At 41.7% G+C, this 19,624-nt stretch overlaps 1 protein-coding gene across 2 annotated transcripts in view; it reads right to left on the bottom strand.

Moving 5' to 3' along the window:
• Nucleotides 1–215: 215 nt before the first annotated feature.
• The window catches only part of GPATCH1 (G-patch domain containing 1), a 51,495-nt gene continuing 32,086 nt past the window's right edge, over nucleotides 216–19,624 (bottom strand). For both annotated transcript variants that reach the window (XM_061138957.1, XM_061138958.1), the window contains 6 exons: nucleotides 19,417–19,583; nucleotides 11,411–11,627; nucleotides 8,407–8,514; nucleotides 6,529–6,626; nucleotides 5,345–5,487; nucleotides 216–501 (listed from right to left, as the gene is read on the bottom strand). In XM_061138957.1, the coding sequence (XP_060994940.1) occupies nucleotides 471–501; nucleotides 5,345–5,487; nucleotides 6,529–6,626; nucleotides 8,407–8,514; nucleotides 11,411–11,627; nucleotides 19,417–19,583 (764 nt within the window). In that variant the 3' untranslated portion in view covers nucleotides 216–470. The remainder of the gene's footprint in view (nucleotides 502–5,344; nucleotides 5,488–6,528; nucleotides 6,627–8,406; nucleotides 8,515–11,410; nucleotides 11,628–19,416; nucleotides 19,584–19,624) is intronic.

Here is a 19,624-nt window from a genome sequence, read left to right as displayed (position 1 = left end):
CTGGGCTCCTGGCTCCCAGCACCACCCATGGGAGGAAAGGAACCACACCCCCCAGGAAAACAACAAGAATGGGAAAGCGACCACCCCGCTCCCATACGATTCCTTAAGTAAGTCAGACTGTCCTTATCTGAACCTAGCTTTCTTTACCACAAAACCAGAGAAAAGCCTTCACTTTTCATTTCTTTTTTAAAAGTTTCAGGGAATGAAAAATCAAGAAGATAGAAAAATGCCATTTTAATTAAACTGTACAGTCTGAATTTCTTCCTCTGACACTAACAGAAGTTAAAAATAGAAATCAATTTCAGCAAACTTCCAAGGCAGGCTTTGAAATGTCAAGGTTTAAAAAAAAAAAAAATTTCACAGCATTAATTTACATATAAATACAATCTGTACAATGTATTAACTGAGTGATCAATGAACTTCCATCCTGGAGGAGATCTGGTATTGGGACAGGCAGGGGCAGAATTCAATTACTGCCTCCTTAGTGGAAGACGCTTCAGCCTGGAAGAGGAAATAAAAGAGAGAGAGTTAGATACAAACAGAAGAACTAGCTGGTTCAGTGGGGGAGGAATATGAAAATGCCAGGCCTTTCCCTGAATCAACGTGGCACAAAATACAGAGAGTGACCCACACCATGAAAGAAAGCAGCATTTAATCTGCACTCTTTAAGATTCTGTTCCCCCCAAAACACAGAGAGACCCACTCCACCTCTTATGTTAAGTAAGACCCATTTATAAAAGCAAGTTCTAATCCTGGTTTCATTTACCTATCTCATGTATGACCCTTGGGAAGGAACTAAAAAAACAAAAAACATGCCTGCTCTGGGGCCAGAAGCTCCTGAGCTGCCAGTCTTAAACCCAGCTTTGAGCGCACAAGAATGTTCACGGCGGCTCTAACTCAGCAAGCAGAGCTGGGTCACCCTGACTCTAGATCCTTGCTCTACAGCCCCAGACTGGAACGCCAAAGGCCCCCAACAACAGGACAGAAGAATACTCTGCGGTGTATCCTATTAAGGAATACTCCACAGCAATGAGGACGAACCAGTTGTTACTAGGACAATACGGAGGAATCTCACAGGCCAGATGCAAGAGCTCCTAGTACACAGGTCCTTTAAATAAATCCCAAACACAAGCAAGAGCAGTCAGTGACGACAGAAGCCAGAATGGCTGCCTTTGGGGTTAGGGGTAGGGATTGTAAGTGAGTGGGGGTTTCTGGAGTGCTGGTTTAGTCCTTGATCTAGGTGAATTCAGCTAGTGAGAATGCATGAACGATGAGCTTATGATGTGAGTGCACTAAAGAGGGTATTCCACTGTATGATTCCAAGTCTGTGAAATTCCAGAATGGGCAAAGCTAACTTAGACGGACAAGACACAGATCAGTGTCTCCTGGGGAGAGGATGGGGTTGGGCGGGGGGCGGGAGGGGGCAGACTGCAATGCCATCTAGAACTAGGCCATACCGTCACTGAAGAAAAGCACAGGGGCCCTTGACAAGAGTGAGACCTCAGCCAGGTGCTGGGGATGCAAGTAAGACCCATGTGGTTGTGACCCTCAAAATGCCTCTTGCAGGAGAGACTTCCCTGGTGGTCCAGTGGTTAAGAACCAGCCTTGCAATGCACGGAATGTGGGTTCGATCCCTGGGTCCAGGAACTAAGATCCCACATGCTGCAGAGCAACAAAGCCCCTGTGCCACAACTAGAGAGTCCATGTGCTGCAACAAAAGATCCCGCATGCTGCAACTAAGACCCAACGCAGCCAAATAAACAAATAAGTAAATGGGGAAAAAAAAGCGCCCCTTGCAGGAGATAGATGCAGACAGGTAATATACAGAGTGGAGTGAGGCACAAAAGATGGACAGGCCCCCTGTCTCTCTGTGGAGAGTCTAGGAGGCTTAGGGTTGAGGGGATGTGGAAACTATACCTTTAACAACCACGAGAGTAAGATTTAAATACACTTCACACCTCGGCCCCTGCCTTCCCCCGCTCCCAGGCCCTGCCTCAGCGATAAGTGCTCTCAGGAGTGTAAGAACCCCTCCAGTCCTCTTCTCTGCAAAGATGTACATACAGGTGTACACGGGGAAATCCAAATGAGTGAGGATGATAGTACCAACTGTATACACTATTCCGTAGCTTTTGGCCTCTTATTGTTAGGTTTCAGATGCCAGTCAGCAAGCAGCCCATGTTTTCTGACCGCCATGCTCGGCACGCTCCACCACACCCTCCGGACGGGCACCGAGGGGCTTCCACGTGTGCAAGTGCCTCCCCGCAGGAACGACTCATTGCGTGGCCCCAAACAGTCAAGGGTGATGACATCAGCTGTTGGTACCAGCCTCTCTGGGCCCTGCTTTCCCTGCCTGTGAACCGAGGGGACGCAAGTCACAGGGTGTGTGGGCATTAAAGGAGCCCACACCCATGTGGGTGCCTCACAGTGCCCGGCCCATCAAGTCAGCACTGGCACGTGCCCTGAGAAAAGGCAGACGTGAAACAGCACAGCCGCTTCAGGGGGCTCTGGATTAAACTGAAATGCTCATATCTTTGTGTGTTTGAACCATGAGATTGTCCTGTCTACTGGGAAGACATAAATGAAAAAGAACATGGGGCTGGCACTTGTATTTCCAGATAGCAAAATAACTATAAGGCCATAGTAATTAAAATGGAGTGGATGGGCTTCCCTGGTGGTCCAGTGGTTAAGATCTGCCTTGCAGGGGACACCAGTTCGACCCCTGATCCAGGAAGATCCCACATGCCTCGGAGCAACTAAGCCCGTACACCACAACTACTGAGCCTGTGCTCTAGAGCCTGGGAACCACGACTGCTGAGCCTATGCTCCCTAGAACCCATGCTCCAGAGAAGAGAAGCCTGTTTTGTCCCTCTTCTTCCTGGGCCCACAGCTGGACTTCCCCTACCCAGTCCTGTGGTGGACAGCAGGGTGGTCGAGCTGCCCCGGGCTATGGGCTAGGAGGGAAGAGGAGCCAGAATATGCAGGCAGGGCCAAAACCACCTCCAGAACCATCTTTCAAGCCATTCCCCTCCTCTGAGGATCACATGCTACAGTGGAACAGACGGGGATCCTGAGTAATTTTCTCAATTCCATTTATGCTTCATTGGCTGAGCCCCTGGGGTTCAGGGGTTCTTTTAAATTACAGCTCATTTACTCACTCTCATTAATATTTACAACTGGCCATCTATCTGGAGAAAGTTAAGTTGGATGCCTATACTATTCTGTTCACAAAAAAGGGAAAATAAAACAACTCAAATAAACTAAATGAAAACAAAACTGAAAAAGCATGAGGATAGTCTACCTACATATACAAAATCTTATATTAGGGAAGGCCTTAAAAAAACAAAATGTAAAACACACCACCACCACCACCACCACCACCAAAAAGAACTAGAAAAATGAGTGTACCAAAAATTAAAGCTTCTGTTCAACAAAAGTCATACAACAGGTAACACTCTAGAACAAAAAGGATGACTATCCAGAATTATGTTTTAGTTTCTAAAAAAGTTTTTTAAATGTTAAAAAAAAAAGGCTTAGGGGGATACTTCTCTGGTGGTCCAGTGGTTAAGATTCTCTGCTTCCACTGCAAGGGTCACGGGTTTGCTAATACCAGACCACCTCACCTGCCTCCTGAGAAATCTGTATGCAGGTCAAGAAGCAACAGTTAGAACTGGACATGGAACAACAGACTGGTTCCAAATCGGGAAAGGAGTACATCAAGGCTGTATACTGTCACCCTGCTTATTTAATTTATATGCAGAGTACATCATGAGAAATGCTGGACTGGATGAAGCACAAGCGGTAATCAAGATTGCCAAGAGAAATATCAATAACCTCAGATATGCAGATGACACCACCCTTATGGCAGAAAGTGAAGAAGAACTAAAGAGCCTCTTGATGAAAGTGAAAAGGCTAGCTTAAAACTCAACATTCAAAAAACTAAGATCATGGCATCTGGTCTCATCACTTCATGGCAAATAGATGTGGAAACAGTAGAAATAGTGACAGACTTTATTTTTTTGGGCTCCAAAATCATTGGAGATGGTGACTGCAGCCATGAAATTAAAAGACGCTTGCTCCTTGGAAGAAAAGTTATGACCAACCTAGGTAGCATATTAAAAAGCAGAGACATTACTTTGCCAACAAAGGTCCATCTAGTCAAAGCTCTGGTTTTTCCAGTAGTCGTGTATGGATTTGAGAGTTGGACTATAAGGAAAGCTGAGCACTGAAGAATTGATGCTTTTGAACTGTGGTGTTGGAGAAGACTCTTGAGAGTCTCTTGGACTGCAAGGAGATCCAACCAGTCCATCCTAAAGGAAATCACTCCTCAATATTCATTGGAAAGACTGATGTTGAAGCTGAAACTCCAATACTTTGGCCACCTGATGCGAAGAAGTGACTCATCTGAAAAGACCGTGATGCTGGGAAAGATTGAAGGTGGGAGGAGAAGGGAACGACAGAGGATGAGATGGTTGGATGGCATCACCGACTCAATGGACACGAGTCTGAGTAAGCTCTGGGAGTTGGTGATGTACAGCGAGGCCTGGTGTGCTGCAGTCCATGGGGTCACAAAGAGTCGGACACGACTAAGCAACTGAACTGAGCTGAACTGAACTGAACAGGGAACTAAGATACTACCTGCATGCCTTGCAGTGTGGGCCAAAAAAATTTTTTTGTAATTTTTTAATAATAATTCATAAACATCAGTAAAACAGTACCTAAAAACCAGAAAAACAATTTAACAGAGGACAGAACATTGTGAAATGTTCAGGAGCACGTTATTCACAAAGGAGCCCACAGCAAACGCTGAGACCCAAAGCAAAGGATACTCGGCCTCGTTACTGATCCAGGAAACGCGATGAAGATGACCTGCCATTCTTCACCCATGAGGCTGGCAAACATCTCCACGCTGTCTGTAGCTGATGTAACAACAAGGTACTTTCACAATTCAAATGGATAGAGCCACTTTTGACAACAGTTTGGTGGTATTTATTCCTTCCAAGTGTTCATTCCTATAGATTTATGTTAAAAATGTGAAACAGAACATGTGTGTCCCTGTGTGTGTGTGTGTGTGTGTGTGTGTGTGTGTGTGTAGTTGTGTAAAAAAGTCTCAAAGTCACAAGGCAACCGACAACAGAGGGGACTGTGGAGAGAAGAGAGACTTGGGGAACTGGTCACAGCTTTACCTGTACGATTTGAATTTCCACAGCAATAATATATTTACATATTACTTATGCAATTAAAAGTTAACTTTTTAAAAAGCTGAGCCCATACACAAATCTATCGCTCCCGACATCTGCCTCTAAGCAAACACGGCAGGGCTCCAATCAGCCTCTGCGCTGCCTACCGTCTCAGCAGCTCCTGGGGTGACAGGTCTGTGGGCCCTTCACTCTGGCTGTCGCTGCTGTCCGTACTCTCAGAACTACTGCTTTTCTCTGATCTTTTACTCTTTTGCTTGCCTTTGTGCTTGTGCTTCCGGTGCTTCTTTTTCTGAAAAAAGTAAATAAATAAATTTAAGGAGAACAAATGGGTGTTTCCGTCCCTTATTCGGCACAATTATAGGCTAATGAGGCATTTGGTTGCTGGAATCATTCAAAAACAAAACCAAAGGGCCTTCCCTGGTGGTCCAGTGGTTAAGCACGAAGGAAAAACTGGTAGAAGGTTAGAGAACAACACATAGGCCGCTGAGAAACAAGAGAGTTTGGTTTTCAAACCTGTCAACACCCGTTCCTTTCCTTTCACTCCAGGAGAACTTCTCTTGTCTTCCATGCTTGAGAAGCCTGTTTTCTGGGAGCTAAAAGGGGAGCTGTTTCTAATCAGTTCTCCTACTGCCCAGACCACTGTGGGAGCCCAGCACTAACGTTAACTGAATTAAACGTCTGCACCATAATGCAAAAGAAGATACCGATGTCGAGGTAAGGGCTGTCAACGGTGATCTTCAAGTGTCCGTCACTTCAAATGACAAGCTACAGACCCAAGTCTCTACTTGTAGTGATGACAAAGTAGTTGAGAAGTATTCAAACTAATACCTTCTTTTTATATTGAATAATAATCAATATTAAATGTTTTTATTATTTAATTAAACAATTATTTCATTAAAGTTAGTAATTAATTGCTTTATTACTTAATACTCAACCATTACTCTAAGATATTTATTTATGTATTTTTGGCTGCATAACCTGTGGGACCTTAGGTCCCCGAGCAGGGATAGAACCCAGGTCCCTGCAGTGGAAGTGCTCAGTCCTAACCACTGGACCACCAGGGAATTCCCAAGCCTGAGATATTAAATGTCCTTATTTCCTACTTTTTAATGTTCATGAATTTTAAAAAAAATTTAAGTACCACTGGATAAATTAAAATATTCTGTCTGAAAGAAAAACAAAGTGTTTTTGAAAATCAAGGGGTTACACTTAACTGATACTCAGTCAAGTCAGTGAGAGGCCTGCTGTGGCCCTATCCCTCTTTGACTGGTTTCCTGGGTCACTCCTGGAGGCTGGGGCATCTGACGCCACACACCCGGAAGTCACTCACCTTCTCTTTCTTCCGTCTATGCTCTTTCTTGGTCTTGTGTTTTTCTTTGTTCTTTTTATGTTTCTCTTTGAGAGGTGCCTCAGGTTTTTGACGTGCATCTGAAACACAGATGTAATAAAGACATGAACTAGAGGCACCAAGGGGAAAAAAAGGCTAAATTACTGAATTCAGTAATGACGCAGATAGAATGTTTACCATTAAGGCAGAACTCCAGCCCTACCTCAATGGTAAACAAGCAGATTAGCGTGTCACACTGTAGCTCTATATTTAGAAACTGCCAGAAACCTCAACCTAAGACCTGTTTGATCCAACTGGTGTTTGGCCACAGCCTTATCTGCCAGATGAAGATAAAGTCAGACCAGAATGCCTACAAGCTTTCTGTAATTTAACATCCTTGGGTAAACTCAAAGACGGATCAGAATCTGCATCTGGCTCTGTCACCAGCTCTGTGATCTTTGACACATTGTTAAAGCTCCCCAAGTCTGTTTTCCCATCTGAAAAAAAGGGGAAAACAAGAATCTCTATCCCCTTAGGGACATAGAGAGGATCAGAAGGGACCATAAATATGAACCCCAAAGCCATAACTGCCAGCCCCTCTGAAAGCCTCCTCCCTTTCCAAAAGCACATTTCATATGAGTTCGACTTATAACTGGAAAGGCTAAAAAATTAGCATCAAAAGAACATAATGTACGTGATCATTAAAAATGACTAAACAAGTTGCATGAGCCCAAATTCTCTATCTCCAAATTCTGATCGAAACGTTTTCATGAACTTCTAGTCATCAAACCAGCAGAAAACTACCTAGAGTAGAAACACTGTAAGCCATTAAATCAACTTTCATCTACCTAAAAAAAAGCTCCAAGATATTTCATGAATACAGTTCATTTTTCAAACCAAGTTAACAGATATCTGCAACTTTCTAGTATTATAGTTTGGTCAGATATTTCCAAATTTGACCTCCCCAAACTACTGTTTTTAATGCTAGTTTTTGGAAAATAACTCATAGACCAAATTAGGTTATTAACTATTACAAGGATATCAAGGGCCATTCTGGGAAACAGTCATAAGTAACTTAGCTTTCAGGTACAGACACACGTAGTTTAAACTAAAGATCTGAACAATTCTAGAGATGAGAAATACATTCACCACAATTTTTCAAAAGCTCACACTTTTTACTCCTCTCTGCTTTCTATCACTTCTTTGAAGTCTGGGTTAATTAACCAAACCGATATGTGTAAGTGGACACTACAGAAAACTATAAAGTAGGTAATAGAATTTTATGTCATTTATACATCTGGGCCCTGTTATCAGATGTGTGTTAACCCAGCTTTCAAAGAGATGATAAACCAGTATAAACATTTTATGTGAGAAGTCAATTTAAGCTGGCAACAAATAGAAGTTGTCAACAGACACTGGGGGAGGAGGATGAGCTATATTTACTACTGAAAGGATTAGTTTTATTTATTTACTTTTTTGCTATATTAGCCAAAGGATTAAAAAAAAGCCTCAATATCCTTCTCTCTACAATTCCTGTTCCATCTTCGTGTCCTCGATTTTTAATTTAGGACATTTTTTTTAAAATGTCTATAAGTGATAAAATTTGAGATACTAAGGACCTTTCTGTTAAAAAGATTTTTTTTTAAAAAAAACTGCAGGTGTCTGAGACTGAAGAGCAACTACTATCATTTAGGTACAAGGTGGAAGCACTGATTTTCTAAGTGTGACTGAGAACAGATAAGCGAGGAACAAACGTATATATTTGGGCGGACCCATGCTGAATTATGTTGGTCGGTGGAACGACGTGATTAGAGTTATCCTATCTCAGGGGGAGACTCTGGTGTCCATGCAAATGGATGACGCAAAGCACTCTCGACTCACTGGGGCAGAAGACTGGGGGCAGCCGTGGGCCGAACTCCTCTCTTTCATCTATCTGCATCTTCTGAATCGGGAAGAATGGAGCAGGCTCCTGGGGTGCTGGCTCGCTAGCTGAAAAACATCACAGTATTAATTAATATACATGCCAAACATTAATGTACTTGAGTCTAAAACTGTCTGTTTTCACTAGATAACATGTGCTTTTCTTCAGTACCCCACTTAACCAGCTCACGCCAAATGCTGAGGATACAGAGTGAACACGCAGGCCGAACCTCTGACCTCATGGACGTTTGAGCTGGGATGTCGGTCACACAAGGACACCTGCAACCAGGGGCCCCAGTGACCGTACCACTGGGGTGGCAAGGGTGCGTGTTGTACACACTCACATCACCTGAGACCTAAAAGGTTGAAATACATCCTTGAGGGAGGGCCATCTCAGGAGAATAAATAAGAAATAAATAAGGGCCATGTCCCAGCTCAGAAGGCTGCACATCACTCAAATTGTCAAAGAGCAGAAAAACTGAATATGAACAAATTATCATATTCACATTAATAATCTCATTTTTAAAGAAGAAATGATTTGGTTTTCAGAGATAAGAGAGAAAAAGATGGGGCAAGTTTGGAAAAATATGTTATCAAAGTGTTGGTGGTTATCTCTGTGAAAGGAGGATTCTAAGAGACTTAAGCTTTCTACATTTCTAAATTTTTAAACTTTTCAAGTAACATATAATTGTGTAACTAAAAAAATAAGTTGCCTTTTTTCACAGAAGAAATAAAGAAATAGGCTGACATTTTGCGGCCACCTGTGAACAAACAGGATCTTATATCTCTACATAACTTTTTGGTTAAAGGCCCTTAAAAATTATACTTAAGTCCACCACAGACTGACAAGGACACTCTAAGACTGAGATGGGAAATTCTGTCCACCCACCCAAGCATCTGAAAAGTCTCCCACCCTTGCAGATGGCCTCCCTTCCTATGCCAGAACCCCTGGCTGGAGTAAACAGAACAGGTAGAATAGGCTACTAACCAAGCATCAGACTCACTGTAATGAGAACAGATACCACCTATCAAGTGTTACTTATGTTTCAGGCAGTGCCCATCTGACAGGTGAGCCAGAGCACACAATCTGCCCTATAGAGAAGAAAGCAGAAGAACCCCTGTACATGTTATGTTCAAATGTTTCCCACTAATCCTGGCATCTTGTCATCAACCACATGAAAAAAAGAAAGTTGTTTTTTTAATGAAAATTTTACTATTTTTTAATTCTTCTCAATTAGCACATATAGGAAAATCAATATTATCAAACATAGCCATTCTAAAAATATACCATAGATTTATGCCAGATAGGAGAAAAAAAAAGAACTCTGCTCCATCTCAATTAAAAATGCAAAAGATTATGAATGAGAGTGAGTGAAAGTCGCTCAGTCATGTCTTACTCTTTGTGACCCCATCGACTGTAGCCTACCAGGCTCTCCTCTGTCCATGGGATTCTTCAGGCAAGAATACTGGCCATTCTATAAATCATATAAATATTTTTGGATCTGTCTACTAAGGAAAGCAAAAATAAACAAATAAGACCTAATTAAACTAAAAACGTTTTGCATGGCAAAGAAAACCATCAACACAATGAAAAGACAACTGAATGGAACAAGTATTTGCAAATGACATGACTGATAAAGAGTTAATATCCAAAATATTTAAACAGCTCATAAAACTCAACATCAAAAAAATTTTTAAAGTAAACAACCCAATTAAAAAATGAGGACAAGACCTGAAGAGACATTGTTCAAAGAAGACATACAGATGGCCAACAGGCATATGAAAAGATGTTCAACATCACTAATCAGCAGAGGAATGCAAATCAAAACATGATAAAAAAAAAAAAAAAACCCACAAGATATCACCTTACACTTGTCAGAATGCCTACCATCAAAAAGACCACAAATAACAAATGTTGGTGAGGATGCAGAGAAAAGAATTCTTGTGCATTGCTGGTAGGAGTGTAAACTGCTGCAGCCGCTGTGAAATATAATACAGAGATTCCTCAAAAAACTAAATAGAACTATCATGTGATCCAGCAATCCCACTCCTGAGTATATTTCCAGAAAAAAAAACAACAACTCTATTTTTAAAAGATACATCTACCCGAATGTTCACAGCAGCATTCTTTATAATAGCCAAGATATGTAAGCTACCTAAGTGTCCATCAACAGATGAATGGATAAAGAAGATATGGCATACACACAGACATGTGCGTGCGCGTGTGCACACACACACACAGACACGCACACAGGAATATTATTCGGCTATAAAAAAGGAAATTTTGCCATTTACAACAACATGGATGGACCTGGAACGTATTATGCATAGTGAAATAATTCCGACAGAGAAAGACAAACAGTAGATTATCACTTACATGGGAATATAAAAAATAAAACGAATGAATGAATATAACAAAACAGAAACAGACTCACAGACAGAGAAAACAGTCTAGTGTTCACCAGTAGGGAGAGATAAGGAGAGAGGGGCAAGAGAAGGGTAGGGGATTAAGTGATACAAACTACTATGTATAAAATAAGTAAGCTACAGGGTATTCCCTGGTGATCCAGTGGTTAGAACTCTGCACTTTTACTGCTAAGAGTGCAGGTTTGGTCCCGGGTCAGGGAACTAAGATCCAGTGAGCTGCAAGGTACAACAACACCACCAAAAAAGCTACAAGGTTATACTGTACAACACAGGGAACAGAGCCAAAATTTTAGAACACCTTTAAATGGAGTACAATCCATAAAACTTTTGGATCACTATGTCATATACCCAAAACATAATATTATAAATTAACTATACTTAAATAAAACTTGTTTTAATTTAAAAAAACACGAAACTTAAAAACATCATCAGTTGCTAATTATCCTGGTTAAAATTTGATACCGAATGAAGAAGCAGCTTCTCTATACACACCATTGTTTTCTTTTTCAGATTCCAAAGTCTGAAATATTTGACCTACCTTGAGCCACAGATGACGCTTCAATTAAGTCAGTCTCTTGGGAACTTTTGAAGTCAGCCTCCCTGGTACCCTCCTGATCATCCTCACTGTCACCCTGCTCATCCTCAGAGGATGAAGACTTCTCATCAGAGGAGCTGGCAAAGATGGCTTTGAATAAGTCCATGGATGGGCGGCCACCCTCTCCTTCAGTCTGTGAATCCACATCTTTGTTTACTCCCTGGATTAACAGTGAAATAAGAATCAGAGGTGAAGAGGCAAGGATGAAAGGAGCTACACATTCTAGAACACGGCACATGCACATACACAGGTACTTAACATTTATACTCATGTGTGTGGGTCTCCATATCCACACATTTGCTAACTAAACAATGATCACTCACATATTATCATTTTGTGGTATTTTTCTGATTCAATACCTGTAGACCACACTGACTGGTAGAAGCAGCTGAAACCTCTCAAAGAAATAGGTCATTAATCAGAGTTGCAAAGGACCCAGAAAAAGGCAGCAGGGACTAGCACAGTACCTCTGTCCTATTTTGAAAAGTCTATCTGAGGCTTCTACGGTGGTCCAGTGGTTAGAAATCCACCTTGCAATGCAACGGACACCGGTTCGATCCCTGGTCTGGGAAGATCCCACAACTACTAAGCCCACAGGCCCTGGAGCCCATGCTCCGCAACAAGAGAAGCCGCTGCCGTGAGAAGCTTGGGCACCACAACAAGTAGTAGCCCCTGCTGCTACAACCAGAGCAAGCCGCTGGACAGCAACGAAGACCCAGCACAGCCAAAAATAAATAAACACAAATTTTTTAAAAATGTCTATCTGAACCTTTAGAGGTCCAAACATGAAAGGTAGTGAAGACAGCGTACTTATTAAAAGGTGCTGAAAACTGGGGACCTCCACACTTGGACAGCAAGATCAAACCAGTCAATCCTAAAGGAAATCAACCCTGAATATTCACTGGAAGGACTGATGTTGAGGCTGAAGCTTCAATACTTTGGCCACCTGATGTGAAAAGCCAACTCATTGGAAAAAGACCCTGATGCTGGGAAGGACTGAGGGCTAGAGGAGAAGGGGAGGACAGAGGATGAGATGGTTGGATGGCATCACTGACTCAATGGACAAGTTTGAGCAAACTCCAGGAGATAGTGAGGGACAGGGAAGCCTGGCCTGCTGCAGTCCATGGGGTGGAAGAGTTGGACATGACTGAGTGACTGAACAACCACACGATGGGGAGACTGCGAGGAACACACTGACAAAGTGGTCCTGGAGCTCCCCTCTGCAATTACAGGTCACCCTTCCTAAAAGCAGCCCCAGGATGGAGGCTCAGGCTAGTGACTCTGTACATACTCCATCCCATAAACAGGGACAAAGGTGTGAAGAAGGCATGGTTCCCACATCCCTACAGCTTATCACCAGACAGGCATGGGGTGACCTAAAGTGCTAAGTGTAAACAGCAGCCACAAGAGTGGCTGAGATCAGAATCTGCTTCAGTCCTTCCATTCTACCACGGAAGAATGTAGGTCAGGAACGACACGAGGCTCTGTCAACGACGCACATGTGCTATACACACACACACACACATGCTACACGCCCCGCGTGGGCCTGGACTCTACCTGGCGGAGCTCTCGTTCTTGGCCAGTGGTCCCTCCCATATCCCACACCACCTCCAATTTCTGAAGCAGAGTTATAAATATGTGAAGAAAACCAGTACAAGATGGAGTTTGTGACTGTGTAAAACCCTTTCCCATAGAAAAAAAATGAAGGATATCATTGTCCACTAAAAATAACCAGGGCACTGTGGAGTAAGGACTACTCTAGAATTGGGGCTGAGATATAAAAAGATGAGCTTAGAACATCTAACTGTGCCCAGAAAGTGAGGACACGCTCACACCGTAAAAGGGACATACCAACGGCACACAGGAGCCAAACTGAATGGGCTTCAACTAACCAAACCAGGACAGTTGGAGCATTAAAATAAGTTGGAACTTCCCTGGCAGTCCAGTGGTTAACACTCCACGCTTCCACTGCAGGAAGCATGGGTTCAATACTTGTCAGGGAACTAAGATCCCACATGCCACACAGTGCGGTCAAAAAAAGTGACAGTACTCAATTATCCCTGTGGATAAAATAGCAAACCATGGGTCCACAGTGATAGAAACAATTTGATGAGGGACAGGGTGTTTATATATTTCAGAGCTCTTAAATTTGTATTGAAAACAAAGCAAAAATAATAAATAAAGATACTTAACTACAAAAGGGAAAAGACTAACTTCATAGTGGAGAAGTCTGCAGATACAACCTTACTTGAGTAATCAAAGTTAGAATCAGGAACAGGACAAATCAACACCATGCGCCACTCTGGCAGGACACTCTGAGACCACGGCAGCACCCCTTCTGAAGTGTTCCTGCCAAAAATGCAGGCGCGGATCTAGTCCTAAGGAAAGGCCAGATGAGCCCAAACTGAGGACTATTCTACAAACCACTGGCCTGTAATCTTCAAAAGTATCAAGATCATGAGAGTCAAGGAAAGACTGAGGAACTGTTCCAAGACTGCAGGAGACTAAAGAGGCGTGAGAGCTCAATGCAACAGTGATGCTATGCTGCACTCTTTTGCTATAAAGGACAGCTAGCGGGTCTCCAACGGGTTGGAGGACTGGGCAGTGGTAATGTATCAATGGTGACTTGCTGATTTTGATGGGCGTACCGTGGTTATATAAGAGAATGCCCTTCTTGGGACTCCCCCGGTGGTCCAGTGGTTAAGAATCCTTGAAATACAGGGGACAAGGGTTTGATCCCTGGTCAGGGAACTAAGATCCCACATGCTACCAGGCAACTAAGCCTGAGAGCCACAGCTAGAGAGTCCGTGCACCGCAAACGAAAGATCCCACGTGATGAAACACAGATCCGGTGAGCTGCAACTAAGGCCCGATGAGGCCAAATAAATACATGAAAAGAGAATGCCTTCTTTAAAAAAAAAAACGTGGGTGTGATGGGGCATCCGGCTGGCAATTTATACTCAAGTGGTTCAGGAAAAAAAAATTATCTACACTGTACCTAAACTTTCAAGATTGTTTCAAAATTTTAAAAGCTATAAAAATATCGGGAGAGAGGCTAACAGTGAAGCCCAAGAAATCATAGCCATAGTTCCCCATAAAAGTCATGTATTTGATATTTCTATGACAAGTCACAGACACCAAAGTCACATCCATGGACCAGTACTGAATGACAGTTTGCAGACAGTCCTGACCTTTAATAGTGTCTGTATTATTAAATGTCCCTTGGGGTGGGAAATGGCAACCCACTCCAGCATTCTTGCCTGGAAAACGCCATGGACAGAGGAGCCTGGTGGGGTATAGTCCATGGGGTCGCAAAGAGTCAGACACGATTGAGCACTTGAGCAAATACGCACATTATTAAATGTACATGAGTATATAAGACATTCTACCCTTAAACAGCCACAGAGGATGACTTCTTTTGTTTATATTTTTTCAAGAATATAGTAAGAGCTGTACTGAAATTAAACAATAACAACATATGCCAAACATACAACAACGGTATCTACAAAGCTCCCTAACCACCACCACCCCACCTTCCACCCAAAGTGTGTACATTCACAACTGTGGTGAGGCAGGGAAAGAAAGTAAGCAACTCAGAAAGGGGAAGAGACCCTCCTAGGGTCACAAGCTAATAACTGAAAAAGCAAGAACCAAGACATTTCAGCCAAAATTATCTAAATACCATCCCAACATGATTTGAGAAAATCTAGAAGGCTTTCTAACCCAATGACCATATCACAGAGCCAGAACCCCTGGGTTTTACACCATTAAAGCCCAAACGGCATGGTTCCAAATCCATGGTGGCATGGGGGATGGCTGCTCCTGCTAGGCTCAACAGGAAGGGGACCATTTTTTCTGACCATAGGAGCTGTGGTTCCAACAGTCTGGAGTGAATGTCACTGCTGTCTTCCCCATCCTGCCTTCCTGCCACTTGACTCCAGACAGAAAATGTCACGGGATATGCAAGGCAGAACAAGGAAACAAAAGCCCCAACTTTCTGACTGGAGGACTTAAAGGGCATGTCGGCAATATCAGGAAGAGGAGGAGCTGGATAGGGTGATCCAGGGTTAATGAGTTTCTTTCTGCCTCACCTCTGAGCTCAGGGATCTGATTTTAAGCAGCAAACCAAAGCCTTTGATAACAGAACTACGGGATTAACTACCAGCCAGGTCCCAGACCAGCCACAAGGAACAGCACATACAGGAAAGATCTGAAGAGTACTATAAAGGCTTTGAAAACTAGAAGAATATTTCAACCAAGATGGGTTAGAACTTGTGGCCTGAACCTAATAGGTCCATTGTCCACTTAAGCAAAACAAAACAAAACATCGAGATTCTCCTTAGAATTTAAATAAGACCCAGAATCTCATAACATTAATATTCAAAGTATCCAGAATGCAATCCAACCTTGAATAGGGAAAGTGTTAGTCGCTAAGTTACGTCTAACTCTTTACGACCCCATGGACTGTAGCCTGCCAGGCTCCTCTATTCATGGAATTCTCCAGGCAAGAATACTGGAGTGGATAGTCATTCCCTTCTCCAGAGGATCTTCCCAACCCAGGCAACGAATCTGGCTCTCCTAAATGACAGGGGGATTCTTCATCATCTGAGCCACCAGGGAAGCCCAAAAAGCCTATAGCACCTGATATTCCCAGGCATTCTCCTATCCAAGTACTAACCAGATCCCTGCTTAGCTTCTAAGATCAGATGAGATCGGGTACATTCAGTGTAGCATGGCCAGAGACAAAACTTACTTGGTACACAAACAAACAGGAAAATCTCAACTTGCAAAAGATAATCAACGCCAACCTCAAATGACAAAAATCAAAATGACAAAAATGTTGGAATTAGAAGATAGATTTTAAAGCAGCTATTATAACCATGCTCCAAGAATGGAGACAAACAAATGAAAAGATTTTTTAAAAGTCTTAGCAAATAAATAAAAGATATAAATACAATAACCCAAGTTAAAAATTCACTGGATGAAAAAAAAAAAAAAAATTCACTGGATGGACTCAGTAGCAGAATGGAAATAACAGAGAAAAGACTCAGTGAACTTAAAGACAAATCAAGAGAAATTATCTGATGTAAACAGAGGGGAAAAAAAGATTGACAAAGAGAACAGAGGCTCAGAGACCTATAGGACAAATTCATTTAATGTCAACAGAGTCTCAAGAGAAGTGTGAGAATGTGTGCAGAAAAATGTATCTGGGGGAATTCCCTGGTGGTTCAGTGGTTAGGATTCTGCAATTTCACCACTGAGGACGTGGGTTCCATCACCAGTCAGGAAACTAAGATCTCATAAACCTCTCTCTGTGGCAAAAAAGAATTTTTATAAAAGAAAAATGTTTGAAGAAAATAATGGCTGAAAATGTCCCAAATTTGTTCAAACATAAACTTATTAAAGATTCAAGAAACTCAGCAAACCCCAAACAAAATAATCTCAAAGAATCTCACACCCACATACATCGATATCAAACAGCCAAAACCGAAAACAAAGTGAAAATCTTAAAAGGAGTCAGAGGAAAAAACCACATCATTACAAGGAGAGGAACAACAATGTGAATGGCCACAGGTTTCTCATCAGGAACCACGAGGCCAGAAGGAGGTGGTAGAATATTTTTAAAGAGCTGAAAGAAAAGAACTGTTGACCCAGAATTCTACATCCAGCAAAAATATCCTTTAGGAATGAAGATGAAATACAGGATATTCTCAGATGAAGGAAAATTAAGAGAATTAGTAGTTGGAAGTTCTCGGAAAGAAATACTAAAGGAAGTAAGGGAGGAAATGACAAGAGGGAAACTTGGAACTTCAGGAGCAGAAATGGTAATATCCAAGTAGATCAAACATATTATCTCCTCAGCAGTTCTCTAAAATATGTATAATGATGGAAAGCAACAATTTAAATATTGTCTGCTGAAGTTTTCAGAGAATATATATATTAATATGTAGCATATAAGACAACATAAAGCCGGGAGGGTAAAGGGGTTGCACATTCCACTCAAAGTGATAAAATATCAACTCTAAATACATGGTGAAAAGGTTAAGTATGTGTATTGTAACTCCTAGAGCAATCACTGAAAAAACAGTAAAAAAAATAGACAAATTAAAATGGAGAACTAAAAATTATTGAATATAAAAGAAAGTGGGAAAGGAGAAACACAGGAATGAAAGAGTGGGAACAGAATACAAATAATAAAATTACAAACCAAAACCCAATTATATCAACAAATTACATTAAATGCAAATGGTTAAAACATACAAAGATTAAAACACACAGATTATCCAAATATATCTAGAAATAAAAGACCTAATAACAATGACATACTGTTTATTAAAAACCCACTTTAAATGTAATGATATTAAAAAAATGTAATGATAAAGAGTAATATTACATAATGATAAACAGGTCAATTCACAAAAAAAAATATAACAATCCTGGGAATTCCCTGGCAGTCCAGTGGTTAGGACTCTGCACGCTCACTATCAAGGGCCTGGTTTCAATCCCTGGTTGGGGATTGACCCTGCATGCCCCACAGAGTGGCCAATAAACACATAATACCTCTATATAAAACAATCCTCACTGTGTATGTATCTAACAAGAAAAGTTTCAAAATATAGGAAACAAGCACTGGGGAATACAGTATGGCCATTTCTTACAGTTACATCTGTATGTATGTATTTCCCACCAATCCCACAATTAGGTATGTACCCTAGAGAAGCGTCAACTCAACGTTCACACACAAATGCACACATGAATATTCACAGCAGCCTTATTTATGATAACCAACAGCTGGAAACAACTGTATGTCCTCAAAGACTGAACGGACCAAGAAGCTGTGGTGCACCCATCCAATGAAATATTGAGCAACAATGAGGGCACACACACTACTGAGGGATCTCAAAGGCAAGACACTCAGTGGGAGAAGCCAGTCTCAGAAGGCTACTTATGTATATTGTCTGATTCCATTTACATAACATCCTTCAAGGAACAAAACTATAGAGACAGAGTTGAGATCAACAGTTGACACGGGCTTAGGGTGACGGGAGGGTGTGACTACAAAGAGACAGCATGAGGGAATTTTTGAGGTGATGGTATCACTCTGCATCCTGACTATGGTGGTGGTTCCATAAACATGGATGGTTCATCCATCCATGAACTGATATATGTGCAAAAACTCATTGAACTGTATGTTTTTTTAAACAGTCAAGTTTAAGGTATGTTAAAAATAAAATAATTTTAATGAGGCTATTAGAAATAAAACCAACTTTTTATTAAGCTCAACCTTTAACTATTAAAGCAGTCATTTTTTTTTTTTTCTTTTTGCAGGGGGCACACCTCACGGCTTGTGTGATCTTAGTTCCCTGACCAGGGATTGAACTCGAGCCCTGACAATGAAGGTGTGGAGTCCTAACCACTGGACTGCCTGGGAATTTCCACAGCAATAATTTTTTAAAAACCCAATGGATATTTTCTCTACAGTTTCCACAAAAGTGAAACTTGTTACTTGAAAAAAATCATATTTTCTACATAATACACTGAGTTTTATTTCAGAGTCTGACACTCAGTGGAAGCCATTCTAGGTAGAGATGTTCATGACCTCTCCTCAAACGATTAAGGCTGTGTCTGAAATTGTTGAACTGCAGAGCAGACGTGGACAAACTACAGCCCATAGGCCAAAGCCAACCTACTGCCTGTTTCTGAAAAGTTTTCCTGGAACACAGATGAACTCATTTCTTTTCCCATATTGCCTATAGTTTCTTTCACACTCATCAGCAAAGGTGAATAGCTATGGTACTGTATGGCTCTCAAAGCCTAAAAATTTAATATCTGGCCTTTCACAGCAAAAGCATGCTTACCACTGCTATCGAATAACAACAAAGCATCACCACTGGGAAAGGCAAAGGCCACAGTCAGCCTGGCAAAGAGAGCTTGAAAGCCCTGAATACCTTATTCGAGACTGATTCCGTCGCACGCTCTTCCTCTTTGTTTACTAATGGACTGGGCTCTGGTTTAGCTGGACCAACTTTTGATCTAGCCAAACTTAAAAATTCACTAATGGAATCTTCTTTCTTTTCTTCTTTAGAAGTATCCCATCTGGATGGTTTTCTTAATTCTGAAAGGTAGGACACAGACCTAATGTCAGAATTAGCAAGC

This window comes from Dama dama, chromosome 4, assembly GCF_033118175.1.
Source record: "Dama dama isolate Ldn47 chromosome 4, ASM3311817v1, whole genome shotgun sequence".
Classification (NCBI taxonomy): Eukaryota; Metazoa; Chordata; class Mammalia; order Artiodactyla; family Cervidae; genus Dama; species Dama dama.
The sequence above is the reverse complement of the archived record's forward strand: the minus strand, read 5'-3'. Positions and strand labels throughout refer to the sequence as shown.